Source organism: Dendrobates tinctorius, unplaced genomic scaffold (assembly GCF_039654945.1).
Source record: "Dendrobates tinctorius isolate UK_male_01 unplaced genomic scaffold, ASM3965494v1 ptg000044l, whole genome shotgun sequence".
NCBI lineage: Eukaryota > Metazoa > Chordata > Amphibia > Anura > Dendrobatidae > Dendrobates > Dendrobates tinctorius.
Window position 1 is genome coordinate 32,107,349 of NW_027361712.1, and position 18,837 is coordinate 32,126,185.

Consider the following 18,837-nt stretch of genomic DNA (forward strand, 5'->3'; position numbering starts at 1 on the left):
GCAGTATCACACAGGATAGGATTAGATACACGGCTCAGCAGGCAGTATCACACAGGATAGGATTAGATTCGCAGCTCAGCACACAGTATCACACAGAAGAGTATTAGATACACGGCTCAGCAGACAGTATCACACAGAATAGGATTAGATACATGGCTCAGCAGTCAGTATCACACAGGATAGGATTAGATACACAGCTCAGCAGTCAGTATCACACAGGATAGGATTAGATACATGGCTCAGCAGGCAGTATCACACAGGATAGGATTAGATACACGGCTCAGCAGGCAGTATCACACAGGAGAGGATTAGATACACGGCTCAGCAGCCAGTATCACACAGGATAGGATTAGATACACGGCTCAGCAGTCAGTATCACACAGGATAGGATTAGATACACGGCTCATCAGTCAGTATCACACAGGATAGGATTAGATACACGGCTCAGCAGTCAGTATCACACAGGAGAGGATTATACACATGGCTCAGCAGGCAGTATCACACAGGATAGGAATAGATTCGCAGCTCAGCACACAGTATCACACAGAATAGTATTAGATACACGGCTCAGCAGACAGTATCACACAGAATAGGATTAGATACACGGCTCAGCAGTCAGTATCACACAGGAGAGGATTATACACATGGCTCAGCAGGCAGTATCACACAGGATAGGATTAGATACACGGCTCAGCAGGCAGTATCACACAGGATAGGATTAGATTCGCAGCTCAGCACACAGTATCACACAGAATAGTATTAGATACACGGCTCAGCAGACAGTATCACACAGAATAGGATTAGATACACGGCTCAGCAGTCAGTATCACACAGGACAGGATTAGATACACAGCTCAGCAGGCAGTATCACAGGATAGGATTAGATACACGGCTCAGCAGACAGTATCACACTGGATAGGATTAGATACACGGCTCAGCAGACAGTATCACACAGGATAGGATTAGATACATGGCTCAGCAGTCAGTATCACACAGAATAGGATTAGATACACGGCTCTGCAGTCAGTATCACACAGGAGAGGATTAGATGCACGGTTTTTATGTGCAATATAATCATTATAATTTGTTATAACTAACCACAGTTGGTTACTATGCCCAAGCAACGCCGGGCTCTTCAGCTCGTATACTATAAAGTGTAGTGAGCGGCATCTGCAGAGCCAGGTGGAAGAACATGCCCAGCCATTGTGTGCGAATGTGGCCTGCACAACCAGTGTCAATGCGCATTCGCACACAATTGGGGTAGCGTTCATAAGGTAGGGCAGTCCCAAAGAGACGAATTGAGGGGCAAAACAGGGCACCCAGCTCCTGGCCATGCCATAGATGCACTGAAGTACCTTACATATGGATTAAAAGTTATTTGCAAAAATGCTGAACCAGTAACAGGTACACTGATAATGTGATTTTTATAGGGAAGTGAAGTTCTATATATAACTGTACAGTTGGTCTAACATACACGCTTCTAACAACTACAGGAGGAACTCTGCTTGCGACTGTTAACCTGTTAAATGTAACTATCAATTTCTGACATCTGTATTAATAGCGCACCAGCATAGGGGGGCGTCATGCTATGCGTACACTGCTGTCCTTGTGACAATCAGTTGCTATGACAGCCAGTATTTAACTAGGGATCTAATAAATGCAATAAAAAGTAAAAAAAAATTAATGCAAGTTCGAATCACCTCCTTCCCCCAACGCCGGGCTCTTCAGCTAGTTAAAAATAAAGATATTAAAAAAAATTAAAATATACACATATTTGCTATCACCGTGAACATAAGAGTCCAAACTACAGTAGTGTTCAAAATAATAGCATTGTGTACACGTCATATAAGTACAAAGTAAAATTTACACAAGCACAGAGCACACCTCATATATATTGCACAAGCACAGTGCACACATCAGACATGTCACATGAGCAAAGGACACACATCAGACACATGGATAGCGCCAGGGCTGCACTGGCCATCTGGCAATTCTGGCAAATGTCAGAAGGGCTTGTCTGGTCATGGGCCGCCTTGTCTGCTACGTTGTTAATTGAATCAGTGTTCTCAAGACACCCATACTGTTAATAGTTATGAGCACAAAGTCACTGACTCCGTCACTTACTCCACCAGGCCACGGATATCATTAGAAATATTGGTCTTGTAGTAAATCTTGCTTTCCTCCATCCAGGGTAATATTAGTAATATATCCCATCAGGTGCTTGGGGACGGGGACAACATAGACCTGTGTGATTGCAAATGCCAGGGCTGAATTTCAGTCTCAGTCCGTACCTGGATATCATACAAGCATAAAACACAACAGTCAACTAAAGCACACTCACTTGACTCATCACACAAGCATAGTGGACACATTAACCATGACATACAAGCACAAGACACATATCAAACACATCACACAAATAAAGCACACAAATCATACATGTCACACAAGCACAGAGCACATATCAGACACATCACACTAACAGAGCGTACACATAAAACACATTGGGTCGCCCCCACCCAGGGCTGTGGGGTACTCGGTACCGGGTCGGTGTCAGTGGGATGTGTCACAGCAGCAGTGACCCGGTCCGTGGCCCTGGGCACCCAAATCAATGGTGGTTTGTGATATAGTTTATGTGATGAAATAGTTCGTGACGCCACCTGTGGTGTTTGGCAAGCAAGATGTTAAGCCAACGCTGCGTGCATATCCTCTGGGGCTGATGGTGTGTTGCAGCATAGATGGTGTAGCTCCCCACAGGTGAAGCTGTAACCCCAGGGCAGTGTGTAGGCGCAGGTAGTGTAAAGGATGATACCTAGATGTAGCGGTGCTGACGGTGTTGGCGCACAATGACTGGAAGACACCAGGGCCTGTAGTTCCAAAGCTTTACTCACAGTTCGTGGTACACACTGGTGCCTCCCTCCGCGCCGTGTCCTCCGGGGCAGAGACTCAATCAACCTCCCGGGCAAGTCAGGCTTCTCCTCTCCAACACTCCGCCAACATGTACCTGTCCTGAACGACTCCTCTATTGCGCCTTTGGTGTGAAGAGCTCCAGTACCGTGGTACTCTGAAGTTCCTCCTGTCAGATGTTCCTAACAACTCTTCCTTGTACGGCAGACAGCTGTAGCCTACTTCGGGGACTCCCTTTCTCCTGAGTCCCGGCTCTCTATACAGATGCTGTTGTGCCCCAAGTCTTGGATGGGAGTAATGCATTTACAGCCATCTACTCCACCGGTGTCTGCTGCAGAGCCATAAGTGTCCATACAACCTCGGGGACCGGGCCCCGGCCTTGTGCTGAGAACCTATAGGCAGGGTTCCTCTTCCGACCCACAACTCCTCTCTGTTCTCCTACTCCTTCGTTCCGCGCTGTTCCTTCTCTCTCTTATGGAAGCTTAGGTTGCAGTTCTACGTCTTTCTCCTTCTGTTCCTTTCCCGTGCCAGCTGGCTCACATCACTGAGGCAGCTGCAGCACTCCTTCCTCTCTCCTCTCCTAGGGAGCTCGTTCCACTAAGACTAGTCTTCAGCCTCTCCTGACTATCTTCCTCCGCCTTGAGCTCCCCTCAGACTGACCTTCTGTCAGACTGCTCTCCCAGACTGAACTCTGACTGAACTGTAATTCTAAACTTTCCCACTCTTTTATATCTAACTCCACCCACCTCCCAGCACATCTCGTGTTACGAAGCAAGGAACCACGAAAGGTGCTCTGCTATCCTCTAAGCATGGAGCCGCAATCTGATCCATTGCTGAACTATCCTGTGTGTGGGCGCAGGTGTTGGAGTGTGGAAAGGAGTTCCCAACTTACCTAGTTGATGGGGCACTACACCTTAGGAGAAGGTGCAGTACCTCTGTGGCGACTGAGCCTCAGGGGCGCCACAACATCACACAAGCATAGTGGACACATTAGCCACGTCGCACAAGCACAATGCACACATCAGACCCATCACAAAAGCACAGCGCACCTAAGCACAATTCACATGTTACAGAAGTGCAGGACAATCACTAAACATATGCAGCAGGCAAACACAAACACTGTATGCACACAATTATCACTGCAAAAACCACATCTTAAACAAGTCAGTTACACTTCTATGAATACTTACCACCACTTCCAGGGCTTGTTACAGTAGGATTCATTCAGACGATCCAAAGCTATGACCGACACACATAATACACAGATACAACAAACACGCTGCATGTATAAAGAACCAGATGCAAGTCATTGTGAAAGACAATCACACTCACTACATACATGCGTTAAGAGAACAAAGTCTGCAGCAATTGTTGCCAGACTCAACCTTTCATGAAAAAAAACTTTGTGCGCAAGCTAAGGTGTGTGAGAAAAGAAAACATTAATATTATGAGCGATCATAATTCATAAAACTGATTTTGAGAAACTCACCAATTACATAAACATTAACACTTTGGCTTCTGGGTGACTCCAGCTGGCGTCCCTTGTTATTAAATTTGTATGTGCAGGTATAGTTTCCATTGTTGTTTAGCTGTAAGCTTGGAATTAGATGGGAGGAGTGATTCTGCAGTAGCTGGCCATCTTGGTATATCCTGTGACTTGCACCTACAAACCCTTGGCATGTTAAATCAAGGTTTTCTCCTACTATATAAATTTGCTGATCTGGAGCCTTCTTAAGAATAGGACTAACCAGTGGATCTGAAATAATATAATACATTCCAATTATTATTTATAAGGCCCTATGCATGGACTTCTATGATGTCCTACTGCTCCGCCGTGTGCCTCAGATTTCATATACAGTCATGCAGAGGTTTTATCTTTTCGACTCGGTATGAACAGAGATTACGACATTTTCTCTCAGATGTTTTGCATTCTAAAGATATATTCTCTTAAAAGTACAGCTTCTAGGAAAAATAACGCCAGGGTATGACATCTTATAAAGGTATATGGCGGGACATGGTCTGCCAACAGCCCAAAAGTGTGCAGTATATCAGGAGCCACACTGTGTGCTGACAGGCTCAGGACAACTGATAACTAGAGTTGAGCGACTTTTGTTTTTTTAGGGTCGAGTTTCGTTTCGTGAAACCCGACTTTTCCAAAAGTCGGGTCGAGCAAGATCGGCCGATTATAGGGAAAAGTCGGGGTCGTCCCGAAACACGAAACCCAATGTAAGTCAATGGGGAATAAAAGTCGGCAGTGAGAGGACAGGAAACACACCTACAGTGCCCATTTGAATGCCAAAAGCATCAATTCTTCTTACTTAAGCTTGTCAACCTTAATTAACTTCATAATACAAGTTACGCACTGAAAAATGGGGGTTATTTGGCTAAAGTTGTGGGGGGCTAGGGCTGGCTCCAGGTTTTCATGTGCCCTGGGCGAAAGAGCCCCCCTTTAACACATACCACAACTCATCATGCTCCGATACGGCAGAGAAATAGCGGTATAGTACAATGAAAAATACTTCACTTTTTACATCTCATGACGAGGCCCATCTATTTCTCCATACAGAATCATTGGTCCCATATAATGTTTGAAACAGTATATGATGAGCTCCACATAATGCTACAGTATATGTTGGTCCCCATGGATGAAGCTCCACTGTCTTATGGGCCCAAATAATGCTCCAAACATAATGGGCCCCATTTCTAATGCTCTAGTGTATAATGGGCCCTGTAAATGCTGCTCCAGTGTCTGATGTCCACCTTTGGAATGTTCCAGTGTATGGTGGGCCCCATCTATCATTCTCCAGAGTATAGTGCTCCCCAAAAATTGCTGTCCCAACATTGAAAACAATCAAATAAGTCTCCTCGCTAGGGAATCCCTGTACTTGTCTGGACTCCTCGTCGTCCCCATCTTCCATCTCACTGCACAGTATTTCAACTTTGCAAGTGCTGTGATCCTGAGCAAGCAGGGGGGGCCCACTTGTTGGCGACGGCACTGGCACAGGGCCCCTGATAGTACGGTGGTGTGTCTGATGGCGGGTGGGCCGAACCTGCACTTTCATCTGCAGCTTCCTCTTTGTCACCATGTAAGATGGAACTGTATATGGGAAGGGTAACCTGAGTTTCATCAGGGTCAGATTCAGGCCGTGTAGCGTGCGAGGGGAATGTAGTGGTCTGGGTCAATGTACCAGCAGATTCATCGAGCAGTGGCTGAGCATCAGTGCACTTGTGTCGCCCCCAGGAGTACGGTCGCCACAGTGGCATTACCTTCCTCCTGGGAGTGTGATGTCATGCTTGGGAGCAACGAACGATCTCTCTAGCAGGTTAACTGATTGGGCGGCGTTATTCCCACGAGTCATGACCCTCCAAACAGCGTTCATGAAGGCAAAGTGTTTGTTTTACATGGGCAGTATGGTTGCAAAGCTGAACCTTAAAGGAATGTCCAGAAGGGCACCACCAGGAGTGGAGCCTATGGTTAAATTCGACTCCACCTGGGAAACCTCAAACATGCCAGCTACAGAACAGATGCACACATTGCAAGCTTAATTCCGTTAAAGAAACGAGACTCCGTCATGCCCCGCGGTCCGAGTCCGGCTTACTAGAGGGACACGTGAGGCTCTGGCACATGAGATTGGCCAATAACTGGTGTGTCATGCCCTTACATGTCCGTGGCTGCATGTGCGCTACACTGAAAAGGCCAGCGTTTGTCGCTTACAGGTGCAGATAACCCGCTGAACAACGTTAGTGATGGGGATCACTGATTACAATTATTACCCGCGAACAATGATTTCCCAGTAAGTGCAGGTCAACCGCAGTTCCGGAATTAGGCCTAACCGTCATTCCTGAAAAAATGAAAAACTTACGTGTGCAAACCACAGGTGCTGTAGCTTGCTTAACAGCTCGCCAGCCGTTCTCACGCCCAGTATGGATTACACGTGATTGCACAAAGGTGAGAAAGGGTACCGTATCCCCAGATAACATGTATGGATAGCGTACACATTCAAAATATATGTCTATACATCAGGAGGCAGGCTCAGATGGTGTTAGGCCCAGTATGGATTGCACGTGATTGCACAAAGGTTAGAAAGGGTACCGTATCCCCGGATAACATGTATGGATAGCGTACACATTCAAAATATATGTCTATACATCAGGAGGCAGGCTCAGATGGTGTTAGGCCCAGTATGGATTGCACGTGATTGCACAAAGGTTAGAAAGGGTACCGTATCCCCGGATAACATGTATGGATAGCGTACACATTCAAAATATATGTCTATACATCAGGAGGCAGGCTCAGACGGTGTTAGGCCCAGTATGGATTGCACGTGATTGCACAAAGGTTAGAAAGGGTACCGTATCCCCAGATAACATGTATGGATAGCGTACACATTCAAAATATATGTCTATACATCAGGAGGCAGGCTCAGACGGTGTTAGGCCCAGTATGGATTGCACGTGATTGCACAAAGGTTAGAAAGGGTACCGTATCCCCGGATAACATGTATGGATAGCGTACACATTCAAAATAAATATATGTCTATACATCAGGAGGCAGGCTCAAACGGTGTCAGGCACAGTATGGATTTGACAGCCCAGACTACACAGTGGAGGAGCAGGGAGAGGTGAAGATTGCAAATGCTGGGGCCCTGCCCAAGCAAGGGGGGCCCACTCGTGGGCGTCGGTACTGGCACTGGGCCCCTCATAGTACGGCAGTGTGTCTGACGGCGGGTGTGCACCACCACTGTCAGAGACACTTGATTGCACTATGAGGGACCCTGTGCCAGTGCCCGCGCCCAAGAGTCGGCCTACCCACCTGTCCAGGGCAACGGCACTCGCACGGTGTCGTGCGCTAGGTGGTGACCCCGGCCATGGGGGGGGGAGGCAGCACAGTTAGGGAGTTTTAGAAAGTGGCATATGTTGATGTTGGACATTCAGCTGATGCAAAAGGTGAAATAGGTCAAGTCCCAGGAAGAGGTGGACCAAAGCAAGCCATTTTTCTGTCACCCTATGTGTCATCAGGGGAAGGTGGGACAAAATCCTTGGAAACCCATGCATGGTTCATTTTAATGAAGGTTAGATCATCCACATTTTGGGTTGACAGACGGGTCCTATTTTCTGTCAGGATTGATCCAGCTGCACTGAAGACTCTTTCCGATAGCACACTTGCAGCTGGGCAAGCGAGCTCCTGTAAGGCATATTGTGCCAATTCAGGCCAGGTGTCCAGTTTAGCGGCCCAATAGTCAAAGGGGAATGACCTGTGCGGGAGAACATCGATATGGGAGGAAAAGTAGTTTGTAACCATAGTTGACAACTGCTGTCTCCTGTCACTTTCCATCGATGCAGTATTACCAGTTGTGTGAGCGGTACTTGAAAAATCAGTCCACAACATTGTCCTGAAACCCCTGTCTCCAAAGCCACTTCTGCTGTGTGCACCACGAACACCTCTGCCAAGCTGCCCCCGGCCCGTACGGCTCGTGTGAGAACCATCACCGCTGCTGTGTGCTGGGAATGCCTCAAGCAACCGATTTACCAGAGTTGCTTATTTATTAGCCAATATTAGGTCAAGGTTGTCCTGTGGCATGATGTTTTGTAATTTGCCTTTATAGCGTGGATCCAGGATGCTGGCCAACCAGTAGTCGTCATCGTTCATCATTTTGGCAATGCGGGGGTCCCTTTTTAGGATCTGCAAGGCATAATCTGACATGTGGGCCAATGTTCCCGGTGTCAATGATGCACTGCGAGTGCTGGTGGGAGGAGCACTTTCTGGCAAATCCACATCCCTCCAGTCACGCACAAACCCTGTACCAGACCTTGCCACGCCAACATTTTCACTTGCCCCACGAGATGCATCCTCCTCCCCTAAGTAATCATCCCCATCATCCTCCTCCTCCTCCTCTTCTTCCTCCACCTTGTCCAGGAGAGGTCCCTGAGCAGACAATGGCTGAATGTCATCAAGGATTCCCTCCTCCTCTTCCTCCTCATCAACATTGGCTGCAGAAGCCTGCTCCTTAAGGTGCGTCAAAGTTTGCATGAGCAGACGCATAAGTGGGATGCTCATGCTTAGGATGGCGTCGTCTGCGCTTACCAGCCGTGTGCATTCCTCAAAACACTGAAGGACTTTACAGAGGTCTTTCAGCTTCGACCACTGCACACCTGTCAACTCCATGTCTGCTCTCAAAGTGCCTGGCCGTGTATCCTCCCACAAATGCATTATGGCCTGCCTCTGCTCACACAGCCGCTCCACCATGTGCAGGGTGGAGTTCCACCTTGTTGCAATGTCGATAATGAGGCGGTGGTTGGGAAGGTGGAGCAATCGCTGCAGCTTCTGCATACGAACGGAGTGTACAGGCGACCGGCGGATGTGCGCGCACAGTCTTCGCACCTTCTGGAGCAGGGCTGTTAACTCCGGATAATTTTTGAGGAAGCACTGCACCACCAGGTTCAAGGTGTGAGCCAAGCAAGGTATATGGCTGAGTTTTGAAAGGGCTATGGCTGCCACAATATTACGGCCGTTATCACTAACTACCTTGCCTGCCTCAAGATGTACACTGCCCAGCCATGACTCAGTTTGTCGCTTCAAGTACTCGGCCAGCACCACGGCGCTGTGTCTGTCGCCCAAACACATCATCTGCAACACAGCCTGCTGACGCTTTCCACTAGCTGCTCGATAGGGGGACACCTCGTGTGCAACAGTGGCAGCTGCAGGTGGAGTGCTCGTACGACTGCGCTCTGTGGACGAGCTTTCGCTTCTGGAGGAGGAGGGTCGAACGCCTACAGCCAACTGTTTCCTATACCGTGGGCTAGGCAGCACTGTCCCACCACCGCTGTCCCCTGTGGACCCTGCATCCACCACATTAACCCAGTGCACAGTGATGGACACATAACGGCCCTGGCCATGCCGACTGGACCATGCATCAGTTGTGAGGTGCACCTTTCCGCTCACTGACTGCTTGAGTGCATGGACAATGCGGTCTTTCACATGATGGTGGAGGGCTGGGATGGCTTTGCGAGAGAAGAAGTGGCGACTGGGTAGGTCATAGCGTGGTACTGCATAGGCCATGAGTTCGCGGAAAGCTGCGCTTTCCACCAACCGAAAGGGCATCATCTCAAACGAAATTAGTTTGGCAATGTGGGCGTTCAAACCCAGTGTACGCGGATGAGAGACTGAGTACTTTCTTGACCTACTCATAGTGTCTGGGAGGGTGAGCTGGACAGGAGAGCTGCATATGGTGGAAGTAGCGGTGGACAGGGCGGACTGAGAGAGGGTTGATGATGGTGATGGAGTTGTTGTTCTTTCTGATGGCCTAGAATCAGTCTTTCGTTGATATAACAGTGGGATTCCCTGACTGCTGTGGCCTTGCAACGACACCTCAACATTTGCTGCTGTGCTAACCGGTGGGCTTACAGTGGGGGAAACAATGTAGCATTGCTGACTACCTTCTTTGTGATCAGTTGCACATGTGGCACTTGAGGTTTGGTGTTGTGTCCACGCTTGCAAGTGCATGGTGGTTAAATGTCTAAGCATGCAACTGGTATTCAAATTTTTCAGATTTTTCCCTCGGCTAAAGGTCTTTGCGCACTTCTTACAGATAACCTTGGCCTGATCATGAGGATTTTGTTCAAAAAAGTGCCACACTGCACTCTTCCTACTTTGGCAGACATTTTGCGGCCTAGCACGCTGTGATCTTTTGACCCTCTGGACAAGCTGTCCAGCATCTCTTTTGATTTTTGGAACCTGTCTTTGGAGTGCTCCGGGCCTGCCAGATAACAGCTGTTGCGATGTTGATGTCTGCTGTGGATGCTCCTCATCTGAGCTATTGGAAGCAGCACCCTCTTCCCCCAATGGATGCCAATCTGGGTCAACAACTGGGAAGGGGCACCTGAGTCTCATCAGGGTCAGAATCTGGCTCTGTACACTGCGAGGACAATGTAGTGCTCTGAGTGAATGTACCAGCAGAATCATCCATCAGCGGCTGTGCATCAGTGCAATCCATGTCAGATTCATCTTGGCCTGGGTAATTCACCATTTGACTTGATAATCCAGGCATGGTATGTGAAAACAGCTCCATGGAGTAATCAGTAGTATGGCCTGCGTCATCCTTCAATCTTGGTTGGGGTGAAGGACACAAGGAAAGGTGTGGTTCATGAACATGAGCCTCCAATGACTACACAGTGCTTTTACTTTTTACAACTGAAGAAGAGGAGGCGATAGAGCTGGAGGCTGAGTCAGCAATGTAAGACAAAACTTTTTCCTGATGCTCTGGCTTTAAAAGCGGTTTGCCAACTCCTAGAAAACTAATCCTTCGAAGCCTTATGGAGCCAGACGATGACGCAGGCTCAACACCTCCTGCATTCGGTCCTATTTTGCTCTTGCCACTACCATCAGATCCACCACCAATACCATCATTACCAGCTGCCAACCCCCGCCCAATTCCACGGCCTCTTCCACCAGCCTTCCTCATTTTTGGTAGAAATGTAGACAAAATCCAACAAACTATATAGTAATGTAAAACAAGGTACAAGGTGTCTATAGGACAGGGGAGATTTTGAATTTCTGCAGACACTTGTGGACACTGGACACTTTTGGATTGTGTGAGGCCCACTGAATATCTGAGCGCTATGTCACAGGCTCGATGGCACGGCTGTGACCAAAGTGACTAGAGGATAAGTGAGATTTTGAATTTCTGCACACACTAGTGGACACTGGACACTTTTGGATTGTGTGAAGCCCACTGAATATCTGAGCGCTATGTCACAGGCTCGATGGCACAGCTGTGACCAAAGTGACTAGAGGATAAGTGAGATTTTGAATTTCTGCAGACACTTGTGGACACTGGACACTTTTGGATTGTGTGAGCCCACTGAATATCTGAGCGCTATGTCACAGGCTCGATGGCACAGCTGTGACCAAAGTGACTAGAGGATAACGGAGATTTTGAATTTCTGCAGACACTTGTGGACACTGGACACTTTTGGATTGTGTGAGGCCCACTGAATATCTGAGAGCTATGTCACAGGCTCGATGGCACAGCTGTGACCAAAGTGACTAGAGGATAAGTGAGATTTTGAATTTCTGCACACACTAGTGGACACTGGACACTTTTGGATTGTGTGAGGCCCTCTGAATATCTGAGCGCTATGTCACAGGCTCGATGGCACACCTGTGACCAAAGTGACTAGAGGATAAGTGAGATTATGAATTTCTGCAGACACTTGTGGACACTGGACACTTTTGGATTGTGTGAGCCCACTGAATAACTGAGCGCTATGTCACAGGCTCGATGGCACAGCTGTGACCAAAGTGACTAGAGGATAACGGAGATTTTGAATTTCTGCAGACACTTGTGGACACTGGACACTTTTGGATTGTGTGAGGCCCACTGAATATCTGAGCGCTATGTCACAGGCTCGATGGCACAGCTGTGACAAAAGTGACTTGAAGATAAGGGAGATTTTGAATTTCTGCAGACACTTGTGGACACTGGACACTTTTGGATTGTGTGAGCCCACTGAATATCTGAGCACTATGTTACAGGCTCGATGGCACAGCTGTGACCAAAGTGACTAGAGGATAACGGAGATTTAGAATTTCTGCAGACACTTGTGGACACTGGACACTTTTGGATTGTGTGAGCCCACTGAATATCTGAGCGCTATGTCACAGGCTCGATGGCACAGCTGTGACCAAAGTGACTAGAGGATAACGGAGATTTTGAATTTCTGCAGACACTTGTGGACACTGGACACTTTTGGATTGTGTGAGGCCCACTGAATATCTGAGCGCTATGTCACAGGCTCGATGGCACAGCTGTGACAAAAGTGACTAGAGGATAAGGGAGATTTTGAATTTCTGCAGACACTTGTGGACACTGGACACTTTTGGATTGTGTGAGGCCCACTGAATATCTGAGCGCTATGTCACAGGCTCGATGGCACAGCTGTGACAAAAGTGACTAGAGGATAAGGGAGATTTTGAATTTCTGCAGACACTTGTGGACACTGGACACTTTTGGATTGTGTGAGCCCACTGAATATCTGAGCACTATGTCACAGGATCGATGGCACAGCTGTGACAAAAGTGACTAGAGGATAAGGGAGATTTTGAATTTCTGCAGACAATTGTGGACACTGGACACTTTTGGATTGTGTGAGCCCACTGAATATCTGAGCGCTATGTCACAGGCTCGATGGCACAGCTGTGACCAAAGTGACTAGAGTATAAGTGAGATTTTGAATTTCTGCAGACACTTGTGGACACTGGACACTTTTGGATTGTGTGAGCCCACTGAATATCTGAGCGTTATGTCACAGGCTCGATGGCACAGCTGTGACCAAAGTGACTAGAGGATAACGGAGATTTTGAATTTCTGCAGACACTTGTGGACACTGGACACTTTTGGATTGTGTGAGGCCCACTGAATATCTGAGCGCTATGTCACAGGCTCGATGGCACAGCTGTGACCAAAGTGACTAGAGGATAAGTGAGATTTTGAATTTCTGCAGACACTTGTGGACACTGGACACTTTTGGATTGTGTGAGGCCCACTGAATATCTGAGCGCTATGTCACAGGCTCGATGGCACAGCTGTGACCAAAGTGACTAGAGGATAACGGAGATTTTGAATTTCTGCAGACACTTGTGGACACTGGACACTTTTGGATTGTGTGAGGCCCACTGAATATCTGAGCGCTATGTAACAGGCAGAAATTGGCTAGTGTATCACAAACTACAAGGTGTATGTAGAATTGGGCAGAATAGGAATCTCCCTAGAGTGCAGGTCTGTAAGAACGGAACATGTCCTCGACTTATTCTCACAGAGTGACACAGATAGCTTCACTGTGGCTGTGATAACAGCCGTTACACGGTACTGTGTGAGGAGCGTACACCGCTGTATGGTGTGAAAAAATGCACGCTCAGTACCTCAGCAGGACAAAAAAAAAAATTGGGATTGCTTTTAAAAAAGCAGTTTGTAGCTCAGTACCTCAGCAGGACAAAAAAAAAAAATTGGGATTGCTTTTAAAAAAGCAGTTTGCAGAGCAGTGGGTAAACAGTAATGCAGCTGTCAGGAAGCCTTAGAAGGCAGCCCAACAACCAACACCACTGATACACCACAATATAGCCTCCCCTTGCACTGCACACACAGTGACTGGTGTGTTGTACAGGCACAATCGCTAGCAGCAGAAGCAGTTTTTTTTTCTTCTTCCCTGCCTAACGCTCTCCCTACAGAATCAGCAGCAACCTCTCCCTATGCTAAGATCGGCAGAAGTAAGATGGCGGTCGGCGTGCACGCCCTTTTATACCCCCTGTGACGCCCACCAAAGCAAGCCAATCACTTGCATGCCCTTCTGAAAGATGGTGGTGACCCGTGCCTGTGTCATCACGTTGCCCACAGTGTCCGTGGATCCTGATTGGCTGAAAAAGAGCGCAAAACAAACTTTTGAAACGCGACTTTGGCGCGTAAGTCGCCGACCTCGTGGCCGACCTCATCCTAGGGTCGGGTTTCGTGTCATGAAACCCGACTTTGCCAAAAGTCGGAGACTTTTGAAATTTTTCGACCCGTTTCGCTCAACTCTACTGATAACGGATGAGCACTATACCAGGGCTGATTCTAGCTTTTCTGCTGTCTGAGGTAAAAATATAAATAGTACCCCACCCCAAAGTGGAATTAAAGGGGTTGTCCACTACTCCGACAACTCCTTCTGATTCCCTATGTTTGCCCCCAGTAAGTGTGACATTGTTATGGGACACAATTCATGTGGACAATCAGCACAGGCTTCACTTTCCCTGCCATATGCATCTGGACATCTGGTGGAAGTAAGAGATGCGGATGTGATTTATTCAAAGGTGTAGAGAGTGAAACCAGCACTGATTGGCCGCATGGATCACATGATTTGTTATGTCAGGCAAGCCCTGGGAGAGACAGTGCTGACACCGCTGGAACGATGCTGCCACTAGAGATGAGTGTGTCATTATTTTACAAGGGAGCAACAGAAAGATTGAGAAGGGGTTGCCTGAGTACTGGACAACCCCTTTAAACCTGCAGTGAACAAATGGAATCCCATTGTTTTCTGGGGGGTTGTCTTTGACGGCATTCTTTCATTATTATTTAGTCCTCTTAGGGGACTTGAACCTGTGATCGTCTGATTGCTCATACTATATTATTATTTGTTTATATAGCACCATTGATTCCATGGTGCCGAACAAGAGAAGGAGTTACATACAAATAGAGATATCACTTAGGCCTCTTTCACACTTCAGTTATTTGCATCAGTTATAATCCGCCAAAAAGGCAGACAAGCGGATCCGTTCTCAACTGATGTGAACGGATGGCACAGGATCCGTTTTTAGACGGATCCTGAAAATGAGGAAATTTAAAGGAATCACTGGCCGGGAAGGAGAGAGAGAGAGAGAGAGATGGTGACGGACACTAAGATTGTGGCGGATCCTCAAAAAAACGGATGCAACGGACGGCAATCAGTCAGGATCCGCCAATAATGAAAGTCAATGGGGAAAAAAACGGATCCGCAAAGAAAAATGGCGGATCCGTTTTTTTTCAAAATTGGCGGATCTTGACTGATTGTCAAAAACGGAAGTGTGAAAGAGGCCTTACAGAGAACATACTAACAATGATAGACTGGTAAAGAGAGGAGAGGACCCTTGCAGCCGTACATTTTACTGGGCGATGGGGAAGGAGACAGTAGGTTGGGGGTTGCATTAGCTCTGGTGGTGTTGAGGTGGCATCGTGCTCATAGCAGGCTGTAATCTTTATACTGCAATACCAATAACAATTAAATACCAAATGCGATCCCAATTTAAAACATTTAAAATACAAAATATTGGGGTAATCACAAAATAAATGTGACCTGACTGCTGAAAACTGCTCCAATAAAACCTATTAAAGCTGGAAGGATCAGATAAGAACACTATACCAGGCATGAAAATAGGTATACAGTTTTGTGATTAAACAGTGATAAGGATATTGAATCAAGGTCCAATGAGTGGTTGCATAAGGAAGAAAAGACTGTGGTGTACTTGTGAAGGAAGCCAGGGCCGCAGTCGTGGCTGAGAGTGTGTGTTCAAACGCGCCCGAGTCTCCTGCCACATACATGTGGGTTACCCTCCCAGGGCTGTGGGGTACTCGGTACCGGGCCGGTGTCGGCGGGATGTGTCAAAGCAGCGGTGACCCGGTCCGTGGCCCTGGGCTCCCAATGTAAAAAGGGGAATTGAAGTGGTGGAATGTAGTGAAGTGAATAGTTCGTGACGCCACCTGTGGTGTTCGGCAAGTGAGATGTTGAGCCGACGCTGCATGCAGATCCTCTGGGGCTGGTGGTGTGTTGTAACCAAGATGGTGAAGCTCCCCACAGGTGGAGCTGCGGCCCCAGGGCAGTGTGGATGTAGGGGTAGAGGAGAGGTGCAGGCAGTGTAGAAGCTAGTACCCAGATTTAGCGGTACCAGGGGTGTTGGTGCAGGAATGAATGGAGGACACCAGGGCTTGCAGTTCCAAAGCTTTACTCACAGTCTGTAGTACACACAGGTGTCTGCATCCGTGCTGTGTCCTCCGGGTCAGGGACTCAATCAACCTCCAGGCCAGATGGAATGCTCCCTTCCAACACTCCGCCAACATGTGCCTTTCTGAACGTCTCCTCTTATAGCGCCTTTAGGTGTGAAGTACTCCCAGTACTGAGTTACACTGGAGTGCCCCCTAACAGATGTTCCCAAGAACTCTACTTGTACGGCAGACAGCTGTAGCCTGCTTTGGGGACTCCTTACTCCTGAGTCCCGGCTCACTATCAATGTTGCTGTTGTGCCCCCAAGTCTTAGATGGGAGTAGTGCATTTACAACCCACTACTCCACCGGTGTCTGCTGCAGAATCATTAGTGTCCATACAACCTCGAGGACCGGGCCCCGGCCTTGCGCTTAGAACTTCTAGGCAGGGTTCTTCCTCTAACCCACATCCTCTGTTCCCTTTTACTCCTACGTTCCGTACTATTCTTACCTTCTTATGGAAGATCAGGTTTCTATTAGGTTTCTGTTCAATATCTTTCTCCTTCTTTCCTTTCCCGTGCCAGCAAATCCAGGTCACAGAGATCTGCTGCAGCACCTCCTTCCTCCATCCCTCTCCCAGGGATCTTCTCTCCTCACTCCTCTCTGAGTGACTCTCTCACTGACTGACCTCGAACTGACTTACTGAAATTCTAAACCTTCCCACTCTTTTATGTATTCTAACTCCACCCGCCTCCTAGCATGTTTAATGTTCCAAGCAGGGAGCCACCAAAGGTGCTTTGCTACACTACAAGCAGGGAGCCGCAATGTGGCTTTGCTGAACTACTGTGTTGTGTGGGATGCGAGTGTTGGAGCGTAGTCAGGAGCTTCCAACTTACCTGAATGGTGGGGCACAACACCTCAGGAGGAGGTGCAGTACCTCTGTGGTGACTGAGCCTCAGGGGCGCCACACATGTAATGTCCTCTCTGCAGCGTACCTGTCTCCTCACTTTCCCATCCCTCAGAATCCTCTCTGGTCTGCTGAGATTCTACTCCTCACATATTCACACACAAAGAGACAGAGTCCAGTTCAAACTTAATATGAACGAGTTTGCTTGTTTCCATTCTCAGCATGTCCAGTTCAGTTACAGCAATAACATAGGGTTCCACACAGAATGCGTCCTTCTCTTTCCCTGTGCTCTCCCTTACTTCGTCTGGAGTGCCCCCAGGTCGTACCGACTCATCCGGTACCGCAGTGTTCCTTTTGTCCAGCGTAACTATCTTTAGGAGTTCCTCTGTCCATTTCACCCCAGACATAAGGGCATCTGCCCAAGTAGTTAGCTGCCACATCCTGGAGCTGCCCTGCATTCCAGGACTGCTGTGAGTTCTGGCCCACAGGCCCTGGATGGCTGGGCTACTAGCTTTAATGTTGCGTAACTAACCGCCAAGTATGGGCTCTGAGGCCCGACTGCCTAAAATGCCGGGAACTTGCTGACTTACCATGGTTGGACCCTCCTATACTATTTACTCTATCCTATATACTAATGTGTCCCCCATCTAGTGGACTTACGTGCATTACGTAATCTTGGTATACCACTTACATACTAACATTGCTAAGATAGTCTCATGAATAAATACTAAGCTAGTGCTAAAAGAAAGCTAAAGACGAGTCAATATCAAACGAACGCCAACATGAAAACGTAGATACATCATACCAAAGTCCTATAAAATAGTGAAATATAGCTTAGAACTGAGCTCCATAATCAGCGAGTCTAGGCACAAAAATAATGTGATAGTAGTAGGAAAAAAAAAGATGTAATGAAGGGTCAGCATGTTCATATCCCTAACCTTGTGACAGTAGCAGACAGAAAAGTCCCTGCGTGTATGGCGGCAAGGCAGCTCCTGCAGAAAAGAAGCTCAATGAATTGCTGTGGAGAGTGACATACATACCCTCAACAAAGATGGAAGCAGAAGTACTTGTATGGGAATTAATTAGCCTTCCATAAATATTAAGCCCATACTGACATTTATAGTTTCCTGCATTCTCCAGAGACAAATTAGATACTACGTATGAAGACATTGTCTGAGGTGTCTCAGATTCGTGGATTTCAAGGTCATCTTTGATGTATTTCATGGAAATGACTGGAGACTCCTCTGGGAGACAACATGTAATGCTGACAGTTTCCCCCTTAATATAAACTGAAAATTTTGGATCCAGAATGATGGATGGAGCCTGAGGAATATCTGTAAATCAGAAATTTGACATTAAATATGTAAGTTTTACCATTATTATTGGACCTCAGGTGCTGATCATTTAGGGAAGTAAAAAATACTCATTTACAGAGACTTCCTATTCACCCCGTATCTCTAGTCACTTTATGAATGTCTGTCTCTAGAACTTCTTTCCACTAGCACGGATATAGAGGTAATTAATTAGCTAGCACTA

General features: G+C 47.5%; 1 protein-coding gene across 2 annotated transcripts in view; it reads right to left on the reverse strand.

Moving 5' to 3' along the window:
• Positions 1-18,837, reverse strand: part of LOC141089169 (Fc receptor-like protein 3) — a 150,940-nt gene that overhangs the window by 47,619 nt on the left and 84,484 nt on the right. For both annotated transcript variants that reach the window (XM_073575492.1, XM_073575493.1), the window contains 2 exons: positions 18,342-18,635; positions 4,397-4,663 (listed from right to left, as the gene is read on the reverse strand). In XM_073575492.1, the coding sequence (XP_073431593.1) occupies positions 4,397-4,663; positions 18,342-18,635 (561 nt within the window). The remainder of the gene's footprint in view (positions 1-4,396; positions 4,664-18,341; positions 18,636-18,837) is intronic.